At 38.6% G+C, this 22,626-nt stretch overlaps 1 protein-coding gene across 1 annotated transcript; it reads right to left on the bottom strand.

Moving 5' to 3' along the window:
* Window positions 1–677: 677 nt before the first annotated feature.
* LOC103037685 (procathepsin L) lies at window positions 678–19,061 on the bottom strand. Its single transcript, XM_007241546.4, has 8 exons — window positions 18,622–19,061; window positions 16,771–16,913; window positions 14,815–15,009; window positions 6,559–6,750; window positions 4,825–4,990; window positions 3,837–3,945; window positions 1,921–2,022; window positions 678–959 (listed from the first exon to the last, which is right to left on the bottom strand). The coding sequence occupies exons 1-7, from the start codon at window positions 18,719–18,721 to the stop codon at window positions 1,923–1,925; spliced, it is 1,005 nt and encodes a 334-aa protein (XP_007241608.3). The 5' UTR covers window positions 18,722–19,061; the 3' UTR covers window positions 678–959; window positions 1,921–1,922.
* Window positions 19,062–22,626: the final 3,565 nt, after the last annotated feature.

The raw sequence follows: 22,626 nt of genomic DNA, 5'->3' as shown, positions 1-22,626 counted from the left end.
GAACCTTGGATTGTTTCTTGTAATCAGACGGTGGTCCTGAGGGCTGTGTTGCTCTGGTTAAGTCTGATTTCTGAAGATCTGTGGATCTCATAATGTACAGGCTCTGCAGCTGAAGTATATTTACTTTAGGTTTTTAATAATTTACTCTTAAATCAAAATGTGGAATATAATATATGGTCTACATGTAAATAAGCTCCCAGCTCTCAGATCGGACCACAGTGATTAGACGGCTGGATGGGCTGCTAGTGTGGTTCTGGTTCTTGTGTTGGTTGTGAGAGATCTGCTGCTGGAGGGAGGGGTTTACTGTGTGTTACTGGGAGCTGAAGTGATGCTGTGGCTCCCTCCAGTGGTCAGAATGTGTAATAGCAGGCAGTGTACCATGGGGACTGCTAGAACTGTGTTCTTCACTACTGGAGCTCCACAGTATGATCCAGTATAGTGCGTTCACTGCTACAAGACTGGGAATAAACTCCACAAGTAATCATGGAAATAGATATTGAATAGCAGATGCTGTAGTGTAAGCATGAAAATGAATATAGGTTAATTAGGATGTTTCTTTAGTGTAAACATGAAAAATAGGTATATAGTGTACCAGAACCTGTCTTTAACAGAAACTGAATTTTGATTAATTCACACTACAGTCACTATTCGAGCAATCACACTTTTTTTTAAAATGCAGATTTTTATTAGTTCATTTGTAGCAGTTTTTATATATATATCAATATTATGAATATAAGGATTATACCGTCCATTTATCAAGCATGGAAAATCAGTAAATGAAAAAATATATAGTGGGAAAATAGGTAAAATCTGTTAACAGTAGCTGTTTTAGCTCTGGTAGATACATGTTTCTATTCTGAATTAAAGATGTTTAATGTAGATGATCAGGTTAAACAGGTAAACAGTGATCAGACTGAGCCCTCCTCCTGAGATTCTTCAGCAGTCTGTATCTGTTCCATCTGAAAAATGAAAATAAAAATATTTACTTCTGATTACCGGGGGAATTCTATGATCAAATGTTTAAAATTACTGTGAATTTTAGAGAGTTCCCAACAGTGGTGAGTGAATAATTTCAGAATAAATTCTTTTAAACAAAACATTCCTCCCATAGCTGCGTTCTCCATGATCTGGTCTAGTTTAAAAATCTTAAAGTCAGAAGCTTTGCAAAACTCAGTGTGGATTTTTCAGGGAATCTGCTCACGCTGGTCAATAAAATCCCATCATTTATTTCTAGCACCTCACCTTCAATATAATAAACAGACAGACAGTACTAGTCTAGCACCTCGCCTTTCATATAATAAACACACAGACAGTACTAGTCTAGAATGTCGCCTTTAATATAATAAACACACAGACAGTACCAGTGTAGCAACTCAACTTTAACATAATTTACACACAGGCAGTACTAGTCTAGCACCTCACCTTTAATATAATAAACACACAGATAGTATTTGTCTAGCACCATACCTTTAATATAATAAACACACAGACAGTACTAGTCTAGCACCTTACCTTTAATATAATAATAAACACACAGACAGTAGTAGTCTAGCACCTTACCTTTAATATAATAAACACACAGACAGTACTAGTCTAGCACCTCACCTTTAATATAATAATAAACACACAGACAGTACTAGTCTAGCACCTTACCTTTAACATAATAAACACACAGACAGTACTAGTCTAGCACCTCACCTTTAATATAATAACCACACAGACAGTACTAGTCTAGCACCTTACCTTTAATATAATAAACACACAGAGAGTACTAGTCTAGCACCCCACCTTTAATATAATAAACACACAGACAATACTAGTGTTACATCTCACCTTTAATATAATAAACACACACAAGTCTTTAAGTGTCTATAAAGCACAGTGTAGAAGATTATATAACCTTGATGTGAGGAAATATACCTTTAAATTAGAGGAAAGCTGGCTCGTGTGGCAATACCACACTGGTTGTCTTTGTTCCTGGACATCCTGATGTAGCCTCTTTCACCCCACTGAGTCCCCCAGCTGCAGAATAAATCAACATTAATGTGGGATTTGGAGCTGGTGCATTATTTGGATTTATTAGGATTAAATGATGCACTGTGTTACTTTTTTATATACCAGTACCTGGAGAGATGCTGTATACCATTTAATACACTTTAAAAGAGAAATCAATTTATTTAGCAACATACCGTATTTTTCGGACTATAAGGCCCACTTAAAATGCAAGGTGCATTGTGTGTGAATCTGGTTGTGCCTTTTTTACCTTGATTTTATTTGGAACACGGCACACTGTTGTGCCAAATATCCTGATTACAAAGCTCAGGGGAGCTAGTTTCCACCGCAGCTCCGTAAACCAGAACCAGCCAAACTTCCCCATACACTTGTTCTGGGGACAAATCCTAACTTTGGTTCTTATCCAAAGGAAAAATGAGCAGAAACTGGTTTAAATCAAAGTACTGAGCATGTATTGTAGCTTGCTTGGTCGTGACATGAAAATAAAACAAGTGGTCGTGCTAAAACAAAAAAATGAGTGAGAGAGAACTTAACGTACCGTTCCCACTGCAGTGCCTAGACTACACAGGCGGGGGTGAGGATTTTTTCCGAGATATTGTGAATGAATTAGAGCTAAGATCGGGCCCAAAATAGCCAGCCCGATCCTAATTATGAGCAAAATCTGTTCAGAATGATGTTAATAATTGTTGCAACACTGAAAAAGCATTGACCTATTATTGAAGAAAACGTTTATTAAGAACAGATCTCCGAAAGATACATTTTTTTATACTGAGCTTATAGTCTAAGTGCAAAAACACAGCGACTCGGTTCTGATACATCAGCTCACAGATGCAGCCTTGTGCTGATCCACATCACCCTAGGAGTGATGAGGGGAAAGAGTGCCATCTACTGTACCCACCCAGAGAGAGCAAGACCCTGTGTGCTCTCTCGGGGCTCCGGCAGCTGATGGCAAGCTGCTTCAGAAGGTTTTCGAACCAGCAATCTCCCGATCATAGTGGCAGCGCTTTAGACCACTGGAACACTCGGCATCAACTTTGCTGTATTTTAATTATCACACAATACCTTTATATAATATAAAAATACCATTACAAAACAGATGCATACATCAGGGATTAAAACAGCCATGATGCCGCTCAGAAAATCAGAAAATACCTGAAAAATCCTCTGTATGTAAGTGGTATGTTAAGGTTTTGGTACCCTTGTGTAATTGATGTTCTAAGAATAAATTCTTTAGTATGAACTCAGAGGTTTGTGCCAGAGTTCAGAGCAGATTTGCAGTGGAATGTGGAATATGTTTAGATCAGTTCTGTTTACACTAGTAAAAGTAAAAATCCACCCCGGGGTTTTGTTCCAACTGCTTTTGTGGCTCTGCTGTGGCTCAGCCAACAAAACCCAGCGTGTAATTTTACTTTCTTGACCTGGACTACCCACCTCTGTGTGTACCAAAATAACTATAGTTTTAAATAGGATTTCCGACATATTTGGCATTTTACAGAGACTCTAAGAATAGGTCAGCGGCTGAACTGCACTTAGCAGGGCATACACATGTTGTAAAGTAACATATGAAACTGCAAAGGCTTATTATTTATTAGTGTCTCCCAGTGCTGTTCAGAGGTGATATGTTTGCATGTATGAATATTCATGAGCAAGATCCCTCCCCAATCTCTTCAACGGACTAAAGCAGTGTTATACTGGATCATGGGAGCACTTTTCTTCACAGAAACCAGCTCACATGGCATTCATTCATACAAGAGACACAACTAGACATTTAAAATGAATAAAAAACTGATGGAATGAGACCTTCATTTAGCTTGTTCATTTACCTGTTCTTGACCAGCCAGAACTCGCGTCCGGAGCTGTCGGTGCCGTAACCAACAACCAGGACAGACAGATTCAGATTGTACGTGCTGCAGTTCGGCTCATTGTAAATACCTGTAATCATACAGTTTATCAGAAATCAGATCACAGCAGGGTCTCTGCCTCGACCACCTGAACCACGGTCTATTTGTTTTTGGTTTGAAAACACTTTTTGGTTAAATTACAGAAAGGTTATAGAGTCAGGCTATCATCAAACATTAAACAATAGAAGGAGAAAAAGAAGAGGTGTTGTGTTGAAATCCAAATTTCTATAGTGATTCTGTACTGACTGTAACTGTAGATTTAATCCTTATTTCTAAACGCAAATAAAAGGAATCTGAGAGGAATCTGTTCTTCATCTGTTCTTTACTCATTCTGCACTCAAATAATAGAAACACATTCTGGCAGGGAGCAGAATTCAGCACAACACCAGGAAAGGTAAACCTTTAAACAACATGCCGCTGTTGTCTATAAACGAATGTAAAGGTAGACTCTGCATGTAGGTGAGTTATGATGACAGGATGTAGTAAAGTTGTTTTGATGCTCAGTCACTAAACTGCAGTGTGAAACTGAAACTAACCAGATTAAATACAATACAAAATACAATGTAATGCATGAACAACACACTCTTCAAAGTTTTAGGCACTTTTTGCTTATTAATATTATAGGGATGTACATACTTTTAAAAATATTTTCTCACTTGGTTAATCTCACAAAAGTGAAACCCCCAAATCTTGGAGCCACCATAAATGACCACCTATCTTTAGTACTTTAGGACCAAAAGGAACACAAGCCTGGTCCTGATCCAATCGGCATATTCACAATCAGATTAGATATCACTAACTGAATGATGAACAAATCCTAATTATTTGTTGAGTGATACCAGTAAACTCCACCACCCGGAACAAGAACAGGGAGTTCTTTCAGTTGGTTCTTGAGGTTTCTGGAGGTTACCTGACTGGTAGAGCAGGAAACTGCTTTTGGAGGCATCTATAACCACAGAGATGGGTCCGACTGCAGTCACGGCTTGCTGCAGCTCATACTCGTCTTCACTGTCCAGTTTCTGAAAGCCACGGCAGGTAGCAGAAATGTACGGTGGGTAAGAGAGGCACATCCCTTCCTGTAGAGAGACGGGACAATCAGGAGAGGTTGAAGGAAAGTGGGAATTCTGTTCAAGACCCAAAGCACAGGTTTCCATTAGCAGGCAGCACTGGTACAGGGTTACCTTGGCAAATATTAGCAAATATGGCCTGTTTTATTCTAAGGTTTTTGGGTGGGTAGCATCTGTAATGAACACAGGAACCAGGGAATGCAGAGGCACATGCTGAATGTAGAAAAGAGATTTATTACAAAGTATTTATACAAAGTAAAAAACAGGGCAGCAAATAAATAGGGCGTACCAAAACTTGCAAGCAGGAGGTAGATAACAAAAAGGCAGTAGAAGAAGGGCTAGGCAAACTTTTTAACTTATTATGCACAAATTTTAACTTAATGATGCTCAGATTTGCAGCCTACAACATCAAGGCCAGGTAGTTCATACCTATTATAATCACACCCAAGATAACCTTGGGAGAAACACTACACACTGACGGTGGGAGTCAGAAACTAAAAGACTTCTAGTATGCAAAAAGATGCTGCTAGAATGCAATGGAAAAGAAGCAGACTACTACTGACAACAGACTAAATGTATATGTGGCTATAAATATTTGCTCAAAACTTAAGATCTCATTCAGCCAAAATCCACTTTTTCTTGTTGTTTGTGAAATACAGCAGGTCTCTCTGAGTTGTTTATGATGCTGCGCATGATACTGTTTCTCAGCCTCCATTGTCTGCAGCAGCTAGTAAAAGAAAATATTCAGAAACACAAGTTGATCAGAGAAATGTCAACCAGTGACTTCATGGCCTTGCCCACCTTGGCTCAGGACTGCCCACAGACCGCGCTATACCCGTGCTGCAGCTATAGCTAAGGAAGAGGTGACAGCTCTGTTTACTCTGTTTACAGAGCTAATTAATGTTTACTATCTTGTGTAAGTTACTCTAGGTTTAAATCAGATCTCTGGTGGATTCTGAGTTTTACAGAGACCTTAAATAAATACTAGGGAAGGATGGTTTGACAAAGCAATACCACTCGACAGAACACCGGTCAAAGCGGCGCAGTTCACAACAGATTTTATGAGTTTAGTAGCGTTAGTTTAGCTGAAAGAAACGCTATTTATGACACAGGTAGGGGGAGGGGTGGTGGAGTGAATTGCGCTGCTGCGGAGATAGTGGGGTCACAGCCACGGGTAAGCAGTTATTTGCACTGAAGTGTTAAGTGAATTTTAAGGGTTAAATTCATCTAGCACTCAGTGCTGTATCTTTATAACTAAGGCTGTATCTCTGAAAATATTTTGTCCTTTGAGTTTTAGAGCTGTTTTCTGCTGCAGTGATGTTGCCAATCAGAGGCGATATGTTTGCATGTATGAATATTCATGAGCAATAGCCAAAACTTGTCTTCCTTCAGAGACCACTTATCCAGTGAACTAAAGCAGGGCTACATAGAAACACCGAAGCACTTTTTTTCACAAGGCTCACATAGCATTAATTTATACTAGAGACACAACTAGACATAATGAGACTTTTGAAGCAGTTGAGTTAGGTTTATCTTGTCGGTTTTCTTCAAATTGTGGCTTTACAGTGTGAGCTTACCCTGGCTGTATATGTATAGGAGTCCCCAGTCTGCAGACCACCATTGGCATTGACGTACTGGAAGGCCATTTCCACTGAACCACCACCGCAACCTTCGTTTCCCTGAAGCCAAGAGCAGTCGATCAGCTGCTGCTCACTCAGGGGTACAAGTTTCCTTGTCTTCTTGTACATCTGACCCTCTAGCGCCCCCGTCTGAGAGTGAGGGATGATGGAAAACAATGGAGATAAACAGAAAGGTCTCAATTGTTTTAACCTCTTCACAGGCCAGCATTTTTGTCAATGACATTGCACGCATGAATCATGAGGACTTCTATTTTAGCTTCACTTAAATAAGGTGTCATGTTTGATAAGAAACTTATCAAATATACTGAAAACCCTAATTGTAACTGTAATTGAAATTACACTAATCCATTTAATCTGAGCAAAATAAGTGTTTTTCCCTGAAAAAATTCCAAAAAAGGAATTCTCATTATTAACTATAAGTATGTTTTATCCTGTGAGCCGAGCTGAAGAACAAAGTGTAGTTCCAGATTTCTCCTGGATGCTCCTCAGCCAGCATGTGTATATTATGTTCAGTTCCGTCAGCAGCTCACCTGATTTACCAAATTAACCAGTAATTTACCAAAACAGGTGTTGAAATAATGAGAACTAGAAATAACTCTATTAAACTCGAGGAGATTAGGAGATGCGTTTTGTAAAATTGCTGTTTTTATTTATTGTAATGCGTCTCTCTGTTTTACTGAGCTTAAAAACACTTACTTCACAGATAATGAGCATTTTCTTTACTGAAATTCACACAGGTGCCTAAAACTTTAGCACAATACTGTATATATTTTATTATGCATTAAGAACATTTCATGTCTTCTAAACCTTTTGTTTCATTATGGTTGTTAAAATTTTATGTCTATTTTTAAATGTAAGAATTTGGGTTGATTCCTGTTACTGATCTGGACAGTGACAGGAACGATGTCAACAGCCAATAGGAGAAAAGCTTCGGGAAGTCAAAAGGCGAGTGCAGGAACGTTTGAGGAACTGCACATGGATGAGAAAAGGAGGAGAACCTGGTGGAGCTGTGGAGCAAGCAAGAGTAATAATAATAATATAAAAATATAGCCGCAAGCGGCAATCTGCGGGTTCAAGCACCAGCTGGCACAATGGTGCACACTAGAGCACAGAATGGTGATGTGTAAGAAGGTCTAATATGATTGGAGATGCCCTGTCACATTTAGAAATTATCAAAAGTTTTTCACCTGTGATTAATGTTGAGCAGAGGCCTTTCAACCTGATCAGTGCTTAAATTCACATGCAAATCTATTGTAGTTTGTAGGATATTCATTAAGTGAGTTAGCACCAGTCAAAAGGTGTCTACATGTTATGGGTATTGATTAGGTGGCTTCAACCAGAATGTTCACAAAGTGGTGTTCAGATTGACCTTTGAACCTTTGCAAAACAAGCTGAAATGTTTGACCAAACAAGTTTAAATTAACACAAAGGAGTGCATTGTCTGACATGACATGTAATAACAAAGTTATTCTAAATCTAGTTCTGAATTAAATGGCACTTCATCAAGCACCAACTGTCACAATGGTGCCTACTAGAGCATAGGATGGTGATGTGTAAGAAGGTCTAACACAACTGGAGACACTCTGTCACATTTAGAAATTATCAAAAGTCTTTCACCTGTTATTAATGTTGAGCAGAGGCACAAAGGAGTGAATGTTCTGATATGACGTAATTACAAAGTTATTCTAAATCTAGTTCTGAATTAAATGGTGATTCATCAGAGTGATACTGTACAGCAGTGTTTAACATTGTGAGATTACAGCAAATACTGCAGAGTTACAGCAATTTAGGTTAGCAATTCCAAGGATGCTCAGATTGCTTGATGCCTGGACACTATTGTATGTGAACTTTTCACAAATGTTTTTAATGAATATTTACCTAGAGACTCTACAGTGTGCAAATACAGGCCAAATATCCAGAGACTAGTTTCAATATAGCTATTGTCAAACAATTAGCAATCATGAATAAACAAAGCACTTTTTAAACATAGTTGTATTGACAAATTTGTCAGAGCCATTGTACTAAATATGGCAAAAATAATTAGATGTCAAAATAGTACAGTATGATTGACATATACTAGTTTTTTTGGAACAGCACCCCCCAGTGGCCGGATTGTTTCAGCACTTTGCAGGTCACTACAGTTTCTCCACCTGAACATAACTGCCAAGTGTCATCCAGATTGGGCAACATTCAGCCTGCCAAAATGTCTGCTGAATGCTGATTGGCTGATGGTGTTCAGCCATGTTTATTGATTAAGTTGCCCTTTGAACATCCTTTTGAGGCTGTATGAGAGATTGTGCATGCAAAGTTTCAGCTTGCTAGGTTGCACGGTTGCTGAGAAACAGTGCTCCAAATTTACCTCTTGACGTGAATGGGGCATATATCCGGAAGGACTAATTTGCATATGGCGGCCAAATTGTTTACATATTTCAACTTTTTGGATTGGATTGGTCAAATTTCCTAGGACTAGTTCGCAAAAGTATGTTTTGCATATTATGCAAATTAGCAAAAAATCTATATAAGACGGAAGTGCATGGTCCAAAGTAATCCATCAAAAAAGAACTTTGAATGTAGGTCTAATGGTTTTTGAGTTATTGAGAAAATTGTGAAAAATGAATTTCCTTGTTTATAGCGCCACCACTTGACCAATCGGTGCCATTTTTGTTGTCCACCGAGATGCACTGATACTACATCAACCTACCAAGTGCCAAGTCTGTGGGAGTTACAGTTTAGGCTGCACAAGTGTTTTTTCAGGAGAAAAAGAATAATAATAATAAATATAGCCGCAAGCATCAATCATCGGGTTCAAGCACCAATTGGCACAATGGTGCCTAATAGAGCATAGAATGGTGATGTGTAAAAAGGGCTAATATGATTGGAGATGCCCTGTCACATTTAGAGATTATCAAGTTTTTCACCTGTTATTAATGTTGAACAGAGGCCTTTCAAAATGATCAGTGCTTAAATTCACATACATATCTATTGAAGTTTGTAGGATATTCATCAAGTTAGTTAGAACTAGTCAAAAGGTGTCTACATGTTATTGGTATTGATCAGGTGGCTTCAACTAGAATTTTCACAAAGTGGTGTTCAGATTGACCTTTTAACCTTTGCAAAACAAGCTGAAATGTTTGACCAAACAAGTTTAAATGAACATGAAGGAGTGCATCAGCTGACATGACATGTAATTACAAAGTTATTTTAAATCTAGTTCTGAATTAAATGGCGCTTCATCAAGCACCAACTGGCACAATAGTGCCTACTAGAGCATGTAAGAAGGTCTTAACATATTTGGAGACACTCTGTCACATTTAGAAATTATCAAAAGTCTTTCATCTGTTATTAATGTTGAGCAGAGGCACAAAGGAGTGAATGTTCTGATATGACATATGATATGATAATTACAAAGTTATTCTAAATCTAGTTCTGTATTAAATGGTGCTTCATCAGAGTGATATTGTACAGAGGTCTTTGACATTGTGAGATTAGAGCAAATACTGCAGAATTACAGCAATTTAGGTTGGGAATTTCAAGGACGCACAGATTGCTTGATGCCTGGACACTATTGTATGTGAAATTTTCACAAATGTTTTTATTGAATCTTAACCTAGAGACTCTACAGTGTACAACAAGTCTGAAATGGAGGTGATAGGCCAAATATCCAGAGACTAGTATCAATATTGCTATTTTCAAACAATAAGCAATTATGAATAAACAAAGCACTTTTTAAACATAGTTGTATTGACAAATTTGTCAGAGCCACTGTACTTAATATGGCACAAACATTTAGATGTCAAAATAGTACAGTATGATTGACATATATATGATTTTTTGGAGCAGCGCCCCCCAGTGGCCGCTGTTGTTTCAGCACTTTGCAGGTCACTACAGTGTCTCCACCTGAACATAACTGCCAAGTGTCATCCAGATTGGGCAACATTCAGCCTGCCAAAATGTCTGCTGAAGGCTGATTGGCTGATGGTGCTCAGCCATGTTGATTGATTAAGTTGCCCTTTGAACATCCTTTAGAGGCTGTATGATAGATTCTGCATGCAAAGTTTCAGCTTGCTAGGTTGCACGGTTGCTGAGAAACAGTGTTCCAAATTTAACAATTGAAGTGAACGGGGCATATATCCGGAAAGACTAATTTGCATATGGCGGCCATATTGTTTACAAATTTCAACATTTTTTTGATGAATATTGAAGGGCATGCTCTCACGAGTATTTTGATACCAAACATGCCAGGATTGATCACAATTCCTAGGACTAGTTCGCAAAAGTATGTTTTGCATATTATGCAAATTAGCAAAAAATCTGTATAGACGGAAGTGCATGGTCCAAATTGAAAAGTTGTAGCTATTGACCCAAGGAATGCATCAAAAAAAGAATTTTGAAGGTAGGTCTTATGGATTTTGAGTTATTGAGAAAAATGTGAAAAATGAATTTCCTTGTTTATAGCGCCACCACTTGACCAATCGGTGCCATTTTTGTTGTCCACCGAGATGCACTGATTCTACATCTACCTACCAAGTTTCATTTCTCTACGACTTACGGTTTAGGCTGCACAACTGCTTTTTCAGAGGAAAAAGAATCAAGCTGGGTGACCAGCGTGACCATAAAGACAGTAATGACAATGCCAGATGAGTGGTGTGAGTAAAGTTGAAAAGCATTGATAAATTGAGCTGTAGTGTTCATCAGGTTTTATGTGGTCTCTTGCTGCACTCTAGTAGACATTTGGTGAAACAACTTCAGTTCTTAAATTGAAAAACACAAGCCACATTTATCCTGCTGAGAGCCTAGCAGTGAGGCATAAAAGGGCACATATCAGTAACCAATAATATCAATAATAGTGTATAAGTTTTTACCTGATTAACATTCAGCCTGTCAAAAGCTTGCTGGAATGTGATTGGCTAATTGTGACCACAAAAGTGTCCATTTCAAATTTTCATTTGGTGTACCATTAGTGCATGGGCCATAGATGATAATTGGCAAGGACGACCTTGGTAGCTTGTATGGTTCTAGAGAAACAGCTATCTAGCATTGGCTCCACCCCCTGGGGGTGTATGTCTATTTAAACTGACAGGGTATCTGAGAATCATGTAATGATCAAAGGACTGAAGTTGTATTAGTGTCAGGTTAAGCATTCAAAAGTTATAAGTGTTAAAGACATTTTACTGCACCATGATAGAACTAATTTGCATATGGCGGCCATATTGTCTACAAATGTAAAGATTTTTTAAATAATTATTGAGGAGTAAGCTCTGCTGAACTGTTTGACACCAAACATGTCATGATTGGTCAAGGAGCCAAGGACAAGATCTCAAAAGCAGGTTTTGCATATTATGCAAATATAAAAAAAATTAAGTGGGTGGAGCACAAACAAGAATGACCCAGGTGGCTGACCAGCATGACCAAGAAGGATAAAGATGTTCAATTAAGCAAGACAAGCAAGATTAAATAAGTTCAGCAGAGCTTTAATTTAGAATAATTCAAATGTAGCTGTTTCACCAAATGACCACCAGAGCGCAGCAAGAGACCATATATAACCTGCTGGAAATCTATTTGTCTGATAGAAAGAGAGAGGTTCCTATCCGAGTATATCTATTTATTACAGGGAGAAGAAAAGTCCGATTTGGCTTTAAATTGGCAGTCAAGATCACAATATCAGTCTATATATGTATGTCAATTTCTGCGTTGATAGGATCAAAGGTTCCTGACTTCTGACCATTTAGGTTTGAAAAAAGCGATAATACAGGCTTGAGGCCTGCTAAATTGCTGTTGCTATTTCGCCATATCAGTGGCAAATTACATCCGATTTGGCTCAAAATCTGTAGTCAAGATCACAATATCAGTCTATATATGTATGTAAATTTCTGTGTTGATAGGGTCAAAGGTTCCTGTCTTCTGTCCATTTAGGTTGGAAAATAGCGATAATACAGGCTTGAGGCCTGTAAAATCGCTGTAGTTTTCCAGCCGTTGTAGAGGGAAAACATGTCCGATTTGGCTGAAAATTTGCAATCTAGATCGGATTATCATTCTATATATGTGTATAAATTTGTGTGTTGATAGGATGAAAGGTTCCTGTCTTCTGTCCATTTAGGTTGGAAAATAGCGATAAATAGAATAAATTGAAAATAGTTAATTTGTCACTGTAGAGCCTACTGAAGACTTATTTGGCTCATACTTGGCACATGTGCTTGAAATGTCATTGTTAATTAGTAGCTTCAACAGTTTTGGCATGCCGCAAACATTGCCAGAGTTTTGGCCAAATAACTCTGAAAAGGCTTTCATGTGCAATTTTTACTCTACTGGCCACTGATGCAAAACAATACATTTTTGGTAAAGACATGTAATTACAAAGTTGTAAAGGTTACAGCAAAGCATACAAATAAAAAAGAATCCTATGACTGGGCCACACGTACATTTAGATATAAATGATTTTCTGCTATAGCGCCCCCTAGAGGCCAATCAATGCCATATTTTAAAGGGTGATAGAAGGCCCTCATATACATGTACAGTATAAGTGTCGTCCTGATTGGTGATTGTTTAGCCTGTCAAAAGCTTGCTGGAAACTGATTGGCTAATAGCGACCACAAAAATTTACATATCAAATTTTCCTTCAGTAGACCATTAGGACATAGCACACAGATGATACATGCCAAACGAGAGCTTGATAGCTTGTACGGTTCCTGAGAAACAGATTTTTAGCTTTGGCTCCGCCTCCTGGGGGCGAACGTCTACACAGATTGACAGGCTACCTCAGAATCATGTTAGGACCAAAGGTCTAAAGCGGCATTCGTTTCAGTTTAAGCATTCAAAAGTTACAGCTGTTAGAGTGAATTTTGGTGTGCCACGGTAAGATTCATTTGCATGTGGCGGCCATCTTGTTTACAAATTTCAAGATTTTTTCGATAATTATTGAGGTTGGGACTCTGCTGAGTTGTTTGACACCAAACTTGTCAGGATTGGTCCTTGGACCTTTTTGATTTGCCATTAACCAAGGAATCATATAATGCAAGAATTTTTGCTCTAGCTATCAGGGCGTGGGAGTTACGAGGCCTAACGCATTGACCTTCACCATAGCGCCCCCTTGAGGCCGATCGGGCTCATCTTTTGAATCTGAGTAGTGAGAAGTACTACCATATGACCAAGTCTCAGCCCTGTAGGCCTTACGGTTTCTTCTGCCCAATCACTTCTATGGCAGAAAAAGAATAATAATAATAATAATAATAATAATAATAATAATCAGAACAATTACAATAGGGTTTCTAGCACTACGTGCTCGAACCCCTAATAATAATCAGAACAATTACAATAGGGTTTCTAGCACTACGTGCTCGAACCCCTAATAATAATAAGAAAAATCTTAACAAAAACAATAGGGTTCTACGCACCTTCGGTGCTTGAACCCTAATAATAATAATAAGAAGAAGAAGAAAAATCTTAGCAAAAACAATAGGGTTCTACGCACCTTCGGTGCTTGAACCCTAATAAATAATAATAATAATAATCATCAATAATTTTAGAAAGAATCTGGTTGCAGTCTTGCAAATATTGACCCTGCAGGATCCCCAGTCTTTATAAAATCTTAGTCTCTGACTCGTCTTTAGATGTGAGAGAGTGTCAGACTTTAGTCTATTAACTCTTTCAGACCTGAATTATCTCCAGTGATGAAAGAAAATATAAGTATGCTGTTTTCTGTCTGTAACAAAATCTGTAGTTTATTTTTATTTCCATTACATTGTAAGCATGTGTGTAATATTTTATATTGATATTTATATTGATAATATTGATTATATTTATATTGTTACTTCATAAACCATCCTTAAACAGTGTTTAATTGTTTAAAACATAATTAAACATGTTCTACATCATGGTAAATGCTAAAAATGATCTATTACTTTGCCTCAATGGCCTCTGGTACTACTCTGGTTTTTCCAGTGTTTTGCAGTGGGTGGGACCAAGCTACTGTTTAATTAGTGTATAAACTTGTTTATTGGCTGGTCGTTTCTGATGGAAAACAGTCCCTAAATAATGTTTTATGCAACAAAACAGTTTAAATAAAGAAAATGCATGATGTCGATTGTAATGGATGCAGGGTCTGAAAGGGTTAAAAGCTACTTTCGGAGTCTTTTCGAAGTCGGCTAGTGTATGGTTAGCACAAGTTAGCATTAGTTAGCATTAGCGGTAACTCACTGCACTGAAGGCCCAGCTGGATCTACAATGGCTCTGGTTTTTAACCGGTGTAACGTATCCTGCAGAAACCCAGTCTACCAAACTGGGTAGACCAACACCATCTTTCTGATGGTGGTTTGGAGCTGGCTGGTGGGTCTTGTTCTTGTTGAAGGACTCAGGGCTGGTTTTGAACATCTGCTTATGCTCCTGGTCATCCTGTTAGAAACAGAAGGAGAGGAAGATGGTGAAGAACTTAGCTCCAAGCTTTGGACCATTCAGTTTGGTGTGAATCAAAATAGCAGGTGTAAAAGGGGCAACAGATTTCAGTGCTGGTGATTCTACTTTAACTGTAGATTAATTACAGAACAGTACGGGTACAACAGATTACAGTGCTGGTGATTCTGTATCTACTGTAACTGTAGATTAATTACAGAGCAGTATGGGTACAACAGATTACAGTGCTGGTGATTCTGTATCTACTGTAACTGTAGATTAATTACAGAGCAGTACGGGTACAACAGATTACGGTGCTGGTGATTCTGTATCTACTGTAACTGTAGATTAATTACAGAGCAGTATGGGTACAACAGATTACGGTGCTGGTGATTCTGTATCTACTGTAACTGTAGATTAATTACAGAGCAGTATGGGTACAACAGATTACAGTGCTGGTGATTCTGTATCTACTGTAACTGTAGATTAATTACAGAGCAGTACGGGTACAACAGATTACGGTGCTGGTGATTCTGTATCTACTGTAACTGTAGATTAATTACAGAGCAGTATGGGTACAACAGATTACGGTGCTGGTGATTCTGTATCTACTGTAACTGTAGATTAATTACAGAGCAGTACGGGTACAACAGATTACAGTGCTGGTGATTCTGTATCTACTGTAACTGTAGATTAATTACAGAGCAGTATGGGTACAACAGATTACGGTGCTGGTGATTCTGTATCTACTGTAACTGTAGATTAATTACAGAGCAGTACGGGTACAACAGATTACGGTGCTGGTGATTCTGTATCTACTGTAACTGTAGATTAATAACAGAGCAGTATGAGTACAACAGATTACAGTGCTGGTGATTCTGTATCTACTGTAACTGTAGATTAATTACAGAGCAGTACGGGTACAACAGATTACGGTGCTGGTGATTCTGTATCTACTGTAACTGTAGATTAATTACAGAGCAGTACGGGTACAACAGATTACAGTGCTGGTGATTCTGTATCTACTGTAACTGTAGATTAATTACAGAGCAGTATGGGTACAACAGATTACGGTGCTGGTGATTCTGTATCTACTGTAACTGTAGATTAATTACAGAGCAGTATGGATACAACAGATTACAGTGCTGGTGATTCTGTATCTACTGTAACTGTAGATTAATTACAGAGCAGTATGGGTACAACAGATTACGGTGCTGGTGATTCTGTATCTACTGTAATTGTAGATTAATTACAGAGCAGTATGGGTACAACAGATTACAGTGCTGGTGATTCTGTATCTACTGTAACTGTAGATTAATTACAGAGCAGTACGGGTACAACAGATTACAGTGCTGGTGATTCTGTATCTACTGTAACTGTAGATTAACCCTTATTTATAAGCACTTATAAAGGAATCTGAGGGGAATCAGTTCGGGACTAATTCTGCTGCAGGACAAGATTGTAATTTATCCCACAAACCAATCAGTGTGAATTATAGGGAGTCTTATAGGGAGTCATATTTGAAGATGGCAGGATGTAGTAAAGTCCTTTAGTTCACTCAGTTTAATTTAAATTGCAGTGTATTTTAGTATGGGCTTCAGTCTTTCACCTTTTATTGATAAAGTGGCATTGCTAAAGTGTTTATATGAATAGGGTTTGGATAACTTATCTTTAAATTTTTTTAGAAATGTGATATAGTTACAGGTATTATATTCGTTTTGGTCATTTCATTTTGGTTTTAAGTGATGATCACAGTGTCCTCACCATGTCTGCTAGGTGGGTCATGCCGAGTCTGAAGCTTTTGAGACACTGGTCTGCCAGCATGTTGTGTTCCAGGACCAGTTTACGATTGGTCAGCCAGATCATCTTCCTCTGAGACTCTTCTTCCTCTGTGGAATAGCTCTTACCTAACAAACACACAGTTACTCAGAACACACACTATCAGCTTAGAGCTTTCTGATACAGATTACTGATAAACACCAACAGAAGAAGGACTGATAGCATTCAGATGAATGTTCAACACTGAGATCACTGTAAAATGAAAGTAAAAATGTACTTATGTACTTGTTATTATCTGATCTGATTGTACAGGGAAGAAGAAACACATATGTATTTGACATCCCTCCCCCCAAACCAGCTCAGATAATGTGATCATTCGGGTTTTTTTGTAAACCGGTTTTAGAAAGAGGAAGAAAAACGTATAGACAGCAAAACAAAGAAAGAACATCTGTAGTAACCTTCTCTTTAATAATCTTATACACTATAGGTGAATATAAAAGTGTTGGGTTCTTCTGAATTCAATGGTATTGAAAAGAGTTAGACATGGAGCTAATGGGTTCACATTAATTTATCTGTTCCATATAGTCCTATTTTATATTGTGCACATTTATAAGCTTTAAAAAGCTCAATGCCCTCATTAGAAGGGGTGCCCATACATATTAGGATATACAGAATAGTTATAACACATTAGTTAGTTAATCAATTAGTAACAAATGTGATTGGCTACTTATGGACTGTTTATTAATTACACTGTGGGTCTCAGATTTGTAAAATCTGGTAGGCTAGGTGGGTTTCAATAGGGCATGGGCTTTGAGTGGAGTTGTACGTATGTTGTTAGTGGAACCCCTTTTGCCCATATTAAACCCCTCTTGGTATATGTTTAACCCCTCCTAGCACATGTTTAATCCTTCTCTCTTTATGTTTTCCCCTCCTGGTGCAAGTTTTACTTCTCCTGGACCATGTTTAACCCCTCTTGGGCCATGTCTACCCCTCATAGCCCATGTTTAACATGGTAACCCCGTCTGGTCTATGTTTACCCCTTCCTGCACCATCCCTATCCCTCCTAGTCCATATTTAAGCCCTCCCATTTCATGTTTAACCCTTCCTGTTCCATGTTTTAACACTCTGGGATCATTTTTACCTTTTCCGGCCAAGGTTTAATCCATTCCTCGTCGATGTTTAACCCATTTCTTACCATGTTCAACCCTTCCTGGACCATGTTTAAACACTCTGGGATCATTTTTATCTTTTCAGGACAATGTTTAACCCTTTCTTGACCATGCCTACCCCTCTTAGCTCATATTTAAGCCCTCTTAGTCTGTGTTTAACCCTTGCTGGCCTATGTTTAAACACTCTGGGATCATCTTTACCTTTTCTGGCCAATGTTTAACTCATTCCTCACCATGTTTATCCCTTCCTGGACCATGTTTAAACACTCTGGGATCATTTTTACCTTTTCAGGACAATGTTTAACCCATTCCTCACAATGTTTAAGCCTTTCTTGACTAAGCCTACCCCTCTTAGCACATATTTAAGCCCTCTTAGTCTGTGTTTAACCCTTCCTGGCCTATGTTTAAACACTCTGGGATCATCTTTGCCTTTTCTGGCCAATGTTTAACTCATTCCTCACCATGTTTAACCCTTTCTTGACCATGCCTACCCCTCTTAGCACATATTTAAGCCCTCTTAGTCTGTGTTTAACCTTTCCTGGCCCATGTTTAAACATTTTGGGATAATTTTTTACCTGTTTAGGCCAATGTTTAACCCATTCCTCACCACCTGGGTATGCTATCTGGGTATTACAGTGTGGTAAAATAAGTCAAATAAAGTTCTCACCAAACTTCAGCTTCCATGCCTTAAACTCCAGATCCTCCAGAGAGACACTGACTGCAGTGGCCACGACCACCAGGGCGGCCACAGCGAGTACGGTCCTCATTCTGCACAGGGTTACAGTATAAACTGTGTATTGCAGAGTGTTGGAGAGTGTGTGATGGAGAGTGTGTGATGGAGAGTGTGTAATAATTAGAAAGGATAACCGTATATCAGATTAGATTTGTTTCGTTTTGCTGTAGCTCCGCCTCCCTGTTCCTCAAATTTTTTGTACGTAGGTTTTAATGTAAAAAATGCCGCAGTAAAACCAGTCTGCCCAACACAGGTATGTTTAAGTACATTCCACTAAAACCAAAACTAAATACAAAAACAAAACCAGTTGTTCGTTTTACTGTCTGTTTCCTTGTTTACGTGTTTGTGTGTGATTTGTACATTTTAAGATAGATAGACAGACAGATAGATAGATAGATAGATAGATAGATAGATAGATAGATAGATAGATAGATAGATAGATAGATATATAGATACTTTATTTATCCTGAAGTTTAGAAATTTAGAAAAAGATTGATATAAAACAATACAAATTTAACAATTATTATAATTGCTATTCCAAACAGTCTATTCACTATGTAGTAAGTAAAGTAAATTAAACCAATGCTTCAAAAACTGCTTAGAATAACTGATTAAAAACAGACACATATTAAAGACTGATTCAATTAATTTATAGACCCGAACTGACTCACACAGACCCGAACTGAATCACACAGACCCGAACTGAATCACACAGACCCGAACTGAATCACACAGACCTGAACTGAATCACACAGACCCGAACTGAATCACACAGACCCGAACTGACTCACACAGACCGAACTGAATCACACAGACCCAAACTGAATCACACAGATCCGAACTGACTCACACAGACCCAAACTGACTCACACAGATCTGAACTGACTCACACTGATCTGAACTGACTCACACTGATCTGAACTGATCAGAACTGAAATGAATCAATTGATTTATAGACTCCAACTAGATCGATAAATACTTTATTTATTCTGAAGGAAATTTAAAAAAGATTGATATAAAACAATACAAAACTTTAAATAATTGCTATTCCAAACAGTCTATTCACTATATAATAAATTAAATCAATGATTCAAAAAATGCTTAGAATAACTGATTCAAAACAGACACATATTAAAGACTCATTTGATTCAATTGATTTATGGACCCGAACTGATTCACACAGACCCAAACTGAATCACACAGATCCAAACTGACTCACACAGATCCAAACTGACTCACACAGACCGAACTGACTCACCCAGACCGAACTAAATCACACAGATTTGAACTGAATCACACATACCCAAACTGACTCACACAGATTCAAAATGAATCACACAGACCGAGCTGGACCCAAACTGACTCACACAGACCTGAACTGACTCACCCAGACCGAACTAAATCACACAGACCCGAACTGAATCACACAGACCCGAACTGACTCACACAGACCCAAACTGACTCACACAGACCTGCACTGACTCACACTGATCTGAACTGACTCACACTGATATGAACTGATCAGAACTGACTCACACAGACTGAACTGACTCACACAGACCCAAACTGAATCACACAGATTCGAACTGAATCACACATACCCAAACTGACTCACAAAGATTCAAACTGAATCACACAGACCCAAACTGACTCACACTGAACTGAACTGATCAGAACTGACTCACACAGACTGAACTGACTCACACAGATCCGAACTGACCCGAAAAGGCTTATTTCGTTTTGCTGTAGCTCCGCCTCCCTGTTTCTCACATACTTGTACAAAGGTTTTAATGTAAAAGGTTTTAAATGTCACAGTAAAACCAGTTTGCCCAACACAGGTATGTTTAAGTACATTCCACTAAAACCAAAACTAAATACAAAAGAAAAAACAGTTGTTAGTTTTATTGTCTGTTTCCTTGTTTACGTGTTTATGTGTGTGATTTGGACATTTTAAGATAGATATAAAACAATGCAAAATTAAAAATGATTGCTATTCCAAACAGTCTGTTCACAATTTTCACTATATAAGTACATCAAACCAATGCTTCAAATACTGCCTAGAATAACTGATTCAAAACAGCCACATAATAAAGACTCAAATTGATTCAATTGATTTATAGAATCCAACTGACTCACACAGACCCTAACTGACTCACACAGGCCCGAACTGACTCACACAGACCCGAACTGACTCACACAGATCCAAACTGACTCACACAGACCCGAACTGACTCCCACAGACCCGAACTGACTCAAACAGATCTGAACTGACTCTCACAGACCTGAACTGAATTGCACAGATTCGAACTGAATCACACATATCCGAACTGACTCACGCAGATTCGAACTGAATCACACACATCCGAACTGACTCACACAGACCCAAACTGACTCACACAGACCCAAACTGACTCACACAGATCTGAACTGACTCTCACAGACCTGAACTGAATCACACAGATTCGAACTGAATCACACATATCTGAACTGACTCACACAGATCCGAACTGACTCACACTGATCTGAACTGATCCAAACTGACTCACACTGATCTGAACTGATCCAAACTGACTCACACTGATCTGAACTGATCCGAAAAGACTCACACAGATCTGAACTGACTCACACAGATCCGAACTGACTCACACTGATCTGAACTGACTCTCACAGACCTGAACTGAATCACACAGATTCGAACTGAATCACACATATCTGAACTGACTCACACAGATCCGAACTGACTCACACTGATCTGAACTGATCCAAACTGACTCACACTGATCTGAACTGATCCAAACTGACTCACACTGATCTGAACTGATCCGAAAAGACTCACACAGATCTGAACTGAATCACACAGACCCGAACTGAATCACACAGACCCGAACTGAATCACACAGACCTGAACTGAATCACACAGACCCGAACTGAATCACACAGACCCGAACTGACTCACACAGACCGAACTGAATCACACAGACCCAAACTGAATCACACAGATCCGAACTGACTCACACAGACCCAAACTGACTCACACAGATCTGAACTGACTCACACTGATCTGAACTGACTCACACTGATCTGAACTGATCAGAACTGAAATGAATCAATTGATTTATAGACTCCAACTAGATCGATAAATACTTTATTTATTCTGAAGGAAATTTAAAAAAGATTGATATAAAACAATACAAAACTTTAAATAATTGCTATTCCAAACAGTCTATTCACTATATAATAAATTAAATCAATGATTCAAAAAATGCTTAGAATAACTGATTCAAAACAGACACATATTAAAGACTCATTTGATTCAATTGATTTATGGACCCGAACTGATTCACACAGACCCAAACTGAATCACACAGATCCAAACTGACTCACACAGATCCAAACTGACTCACACAGACCGAACTGACTCACCCAGACCGAACTAAATCACACAGATTTGAACTGAATCACACATACCCAAACTGACTCACACAGATTCAAAATGAATCACACAGACCGAGCTGACTCACACAGACCCAAACTGACTCACACAGACCTGAACTGACTCACCCAGACCGAACTAAATCACACAGACCCGAACTGAATCACACAGACCCGAACTGACTCACACAGACCCAAACTGACTCACACAGACCTGCACTGACTCACACTGATCTGAACTGACTCACACTGATATGAACTGATCAGAACTGACTCACACAGACTGAACTGACTCACACAGACCCAAACTGAATCACACAGATTCGAACTGAATCACACATACCCAAACTGACTCACAAAGATTCAAACTGAATCACACAGACCCAAACTGACTCACACTGAACTGAACTGATCAGAACTGACTCACACAGACTGAACTGACTCACACAGATCCGAACTGACCCGAAAAGGCTTATTTCGTTTTGCTGTAGCTCCGCCTCCCTGTTT

The sequence above is a fragment of the Astyanax mexicanus genome, unplaced genomic scaffold (assembly GCF_023375975.1).
Source record: "Astyanax mexicanus isolate ESR-SI-001 unplaced genomic scaffold, AstMex3_surface scaffold_34, whole genome shotgun sequence".
NCBI lineage: Eukaryota > Metazoa > Chordata > Actinopteri > Characiformes > Acestrorhamphidae > Astyanax > Astyanax mexicanus.
Note: the sequence above shows the minus strand (reverse complement) of the source record. Positions and strands in the feature narration are given on the sequence as shown.

Coding starts and splice junctions, on each gene's coding strand:
- LOC103037685 (XM_007241546.4), bottom strand. CDS start 18,721: ATGAGGACCGTACTCGCTGTGGCCGCCCTGGTGGTCGTGGCCACTGCA. Junction 16,914..18,621: donor GGCATGGAAGCTGAAGTTTG/GTGAGAACTTTA, acceptor TGTGTTTGTTAG/GTAAGAGCTATTCCACAGAG. Junction 4,991..6,558: donor CCTATACATATACAGCCAGG/GTAAGCTCACAC, acceptor GTCTCTCTACAG/GAAGGGATGTGCCTCTCTTA.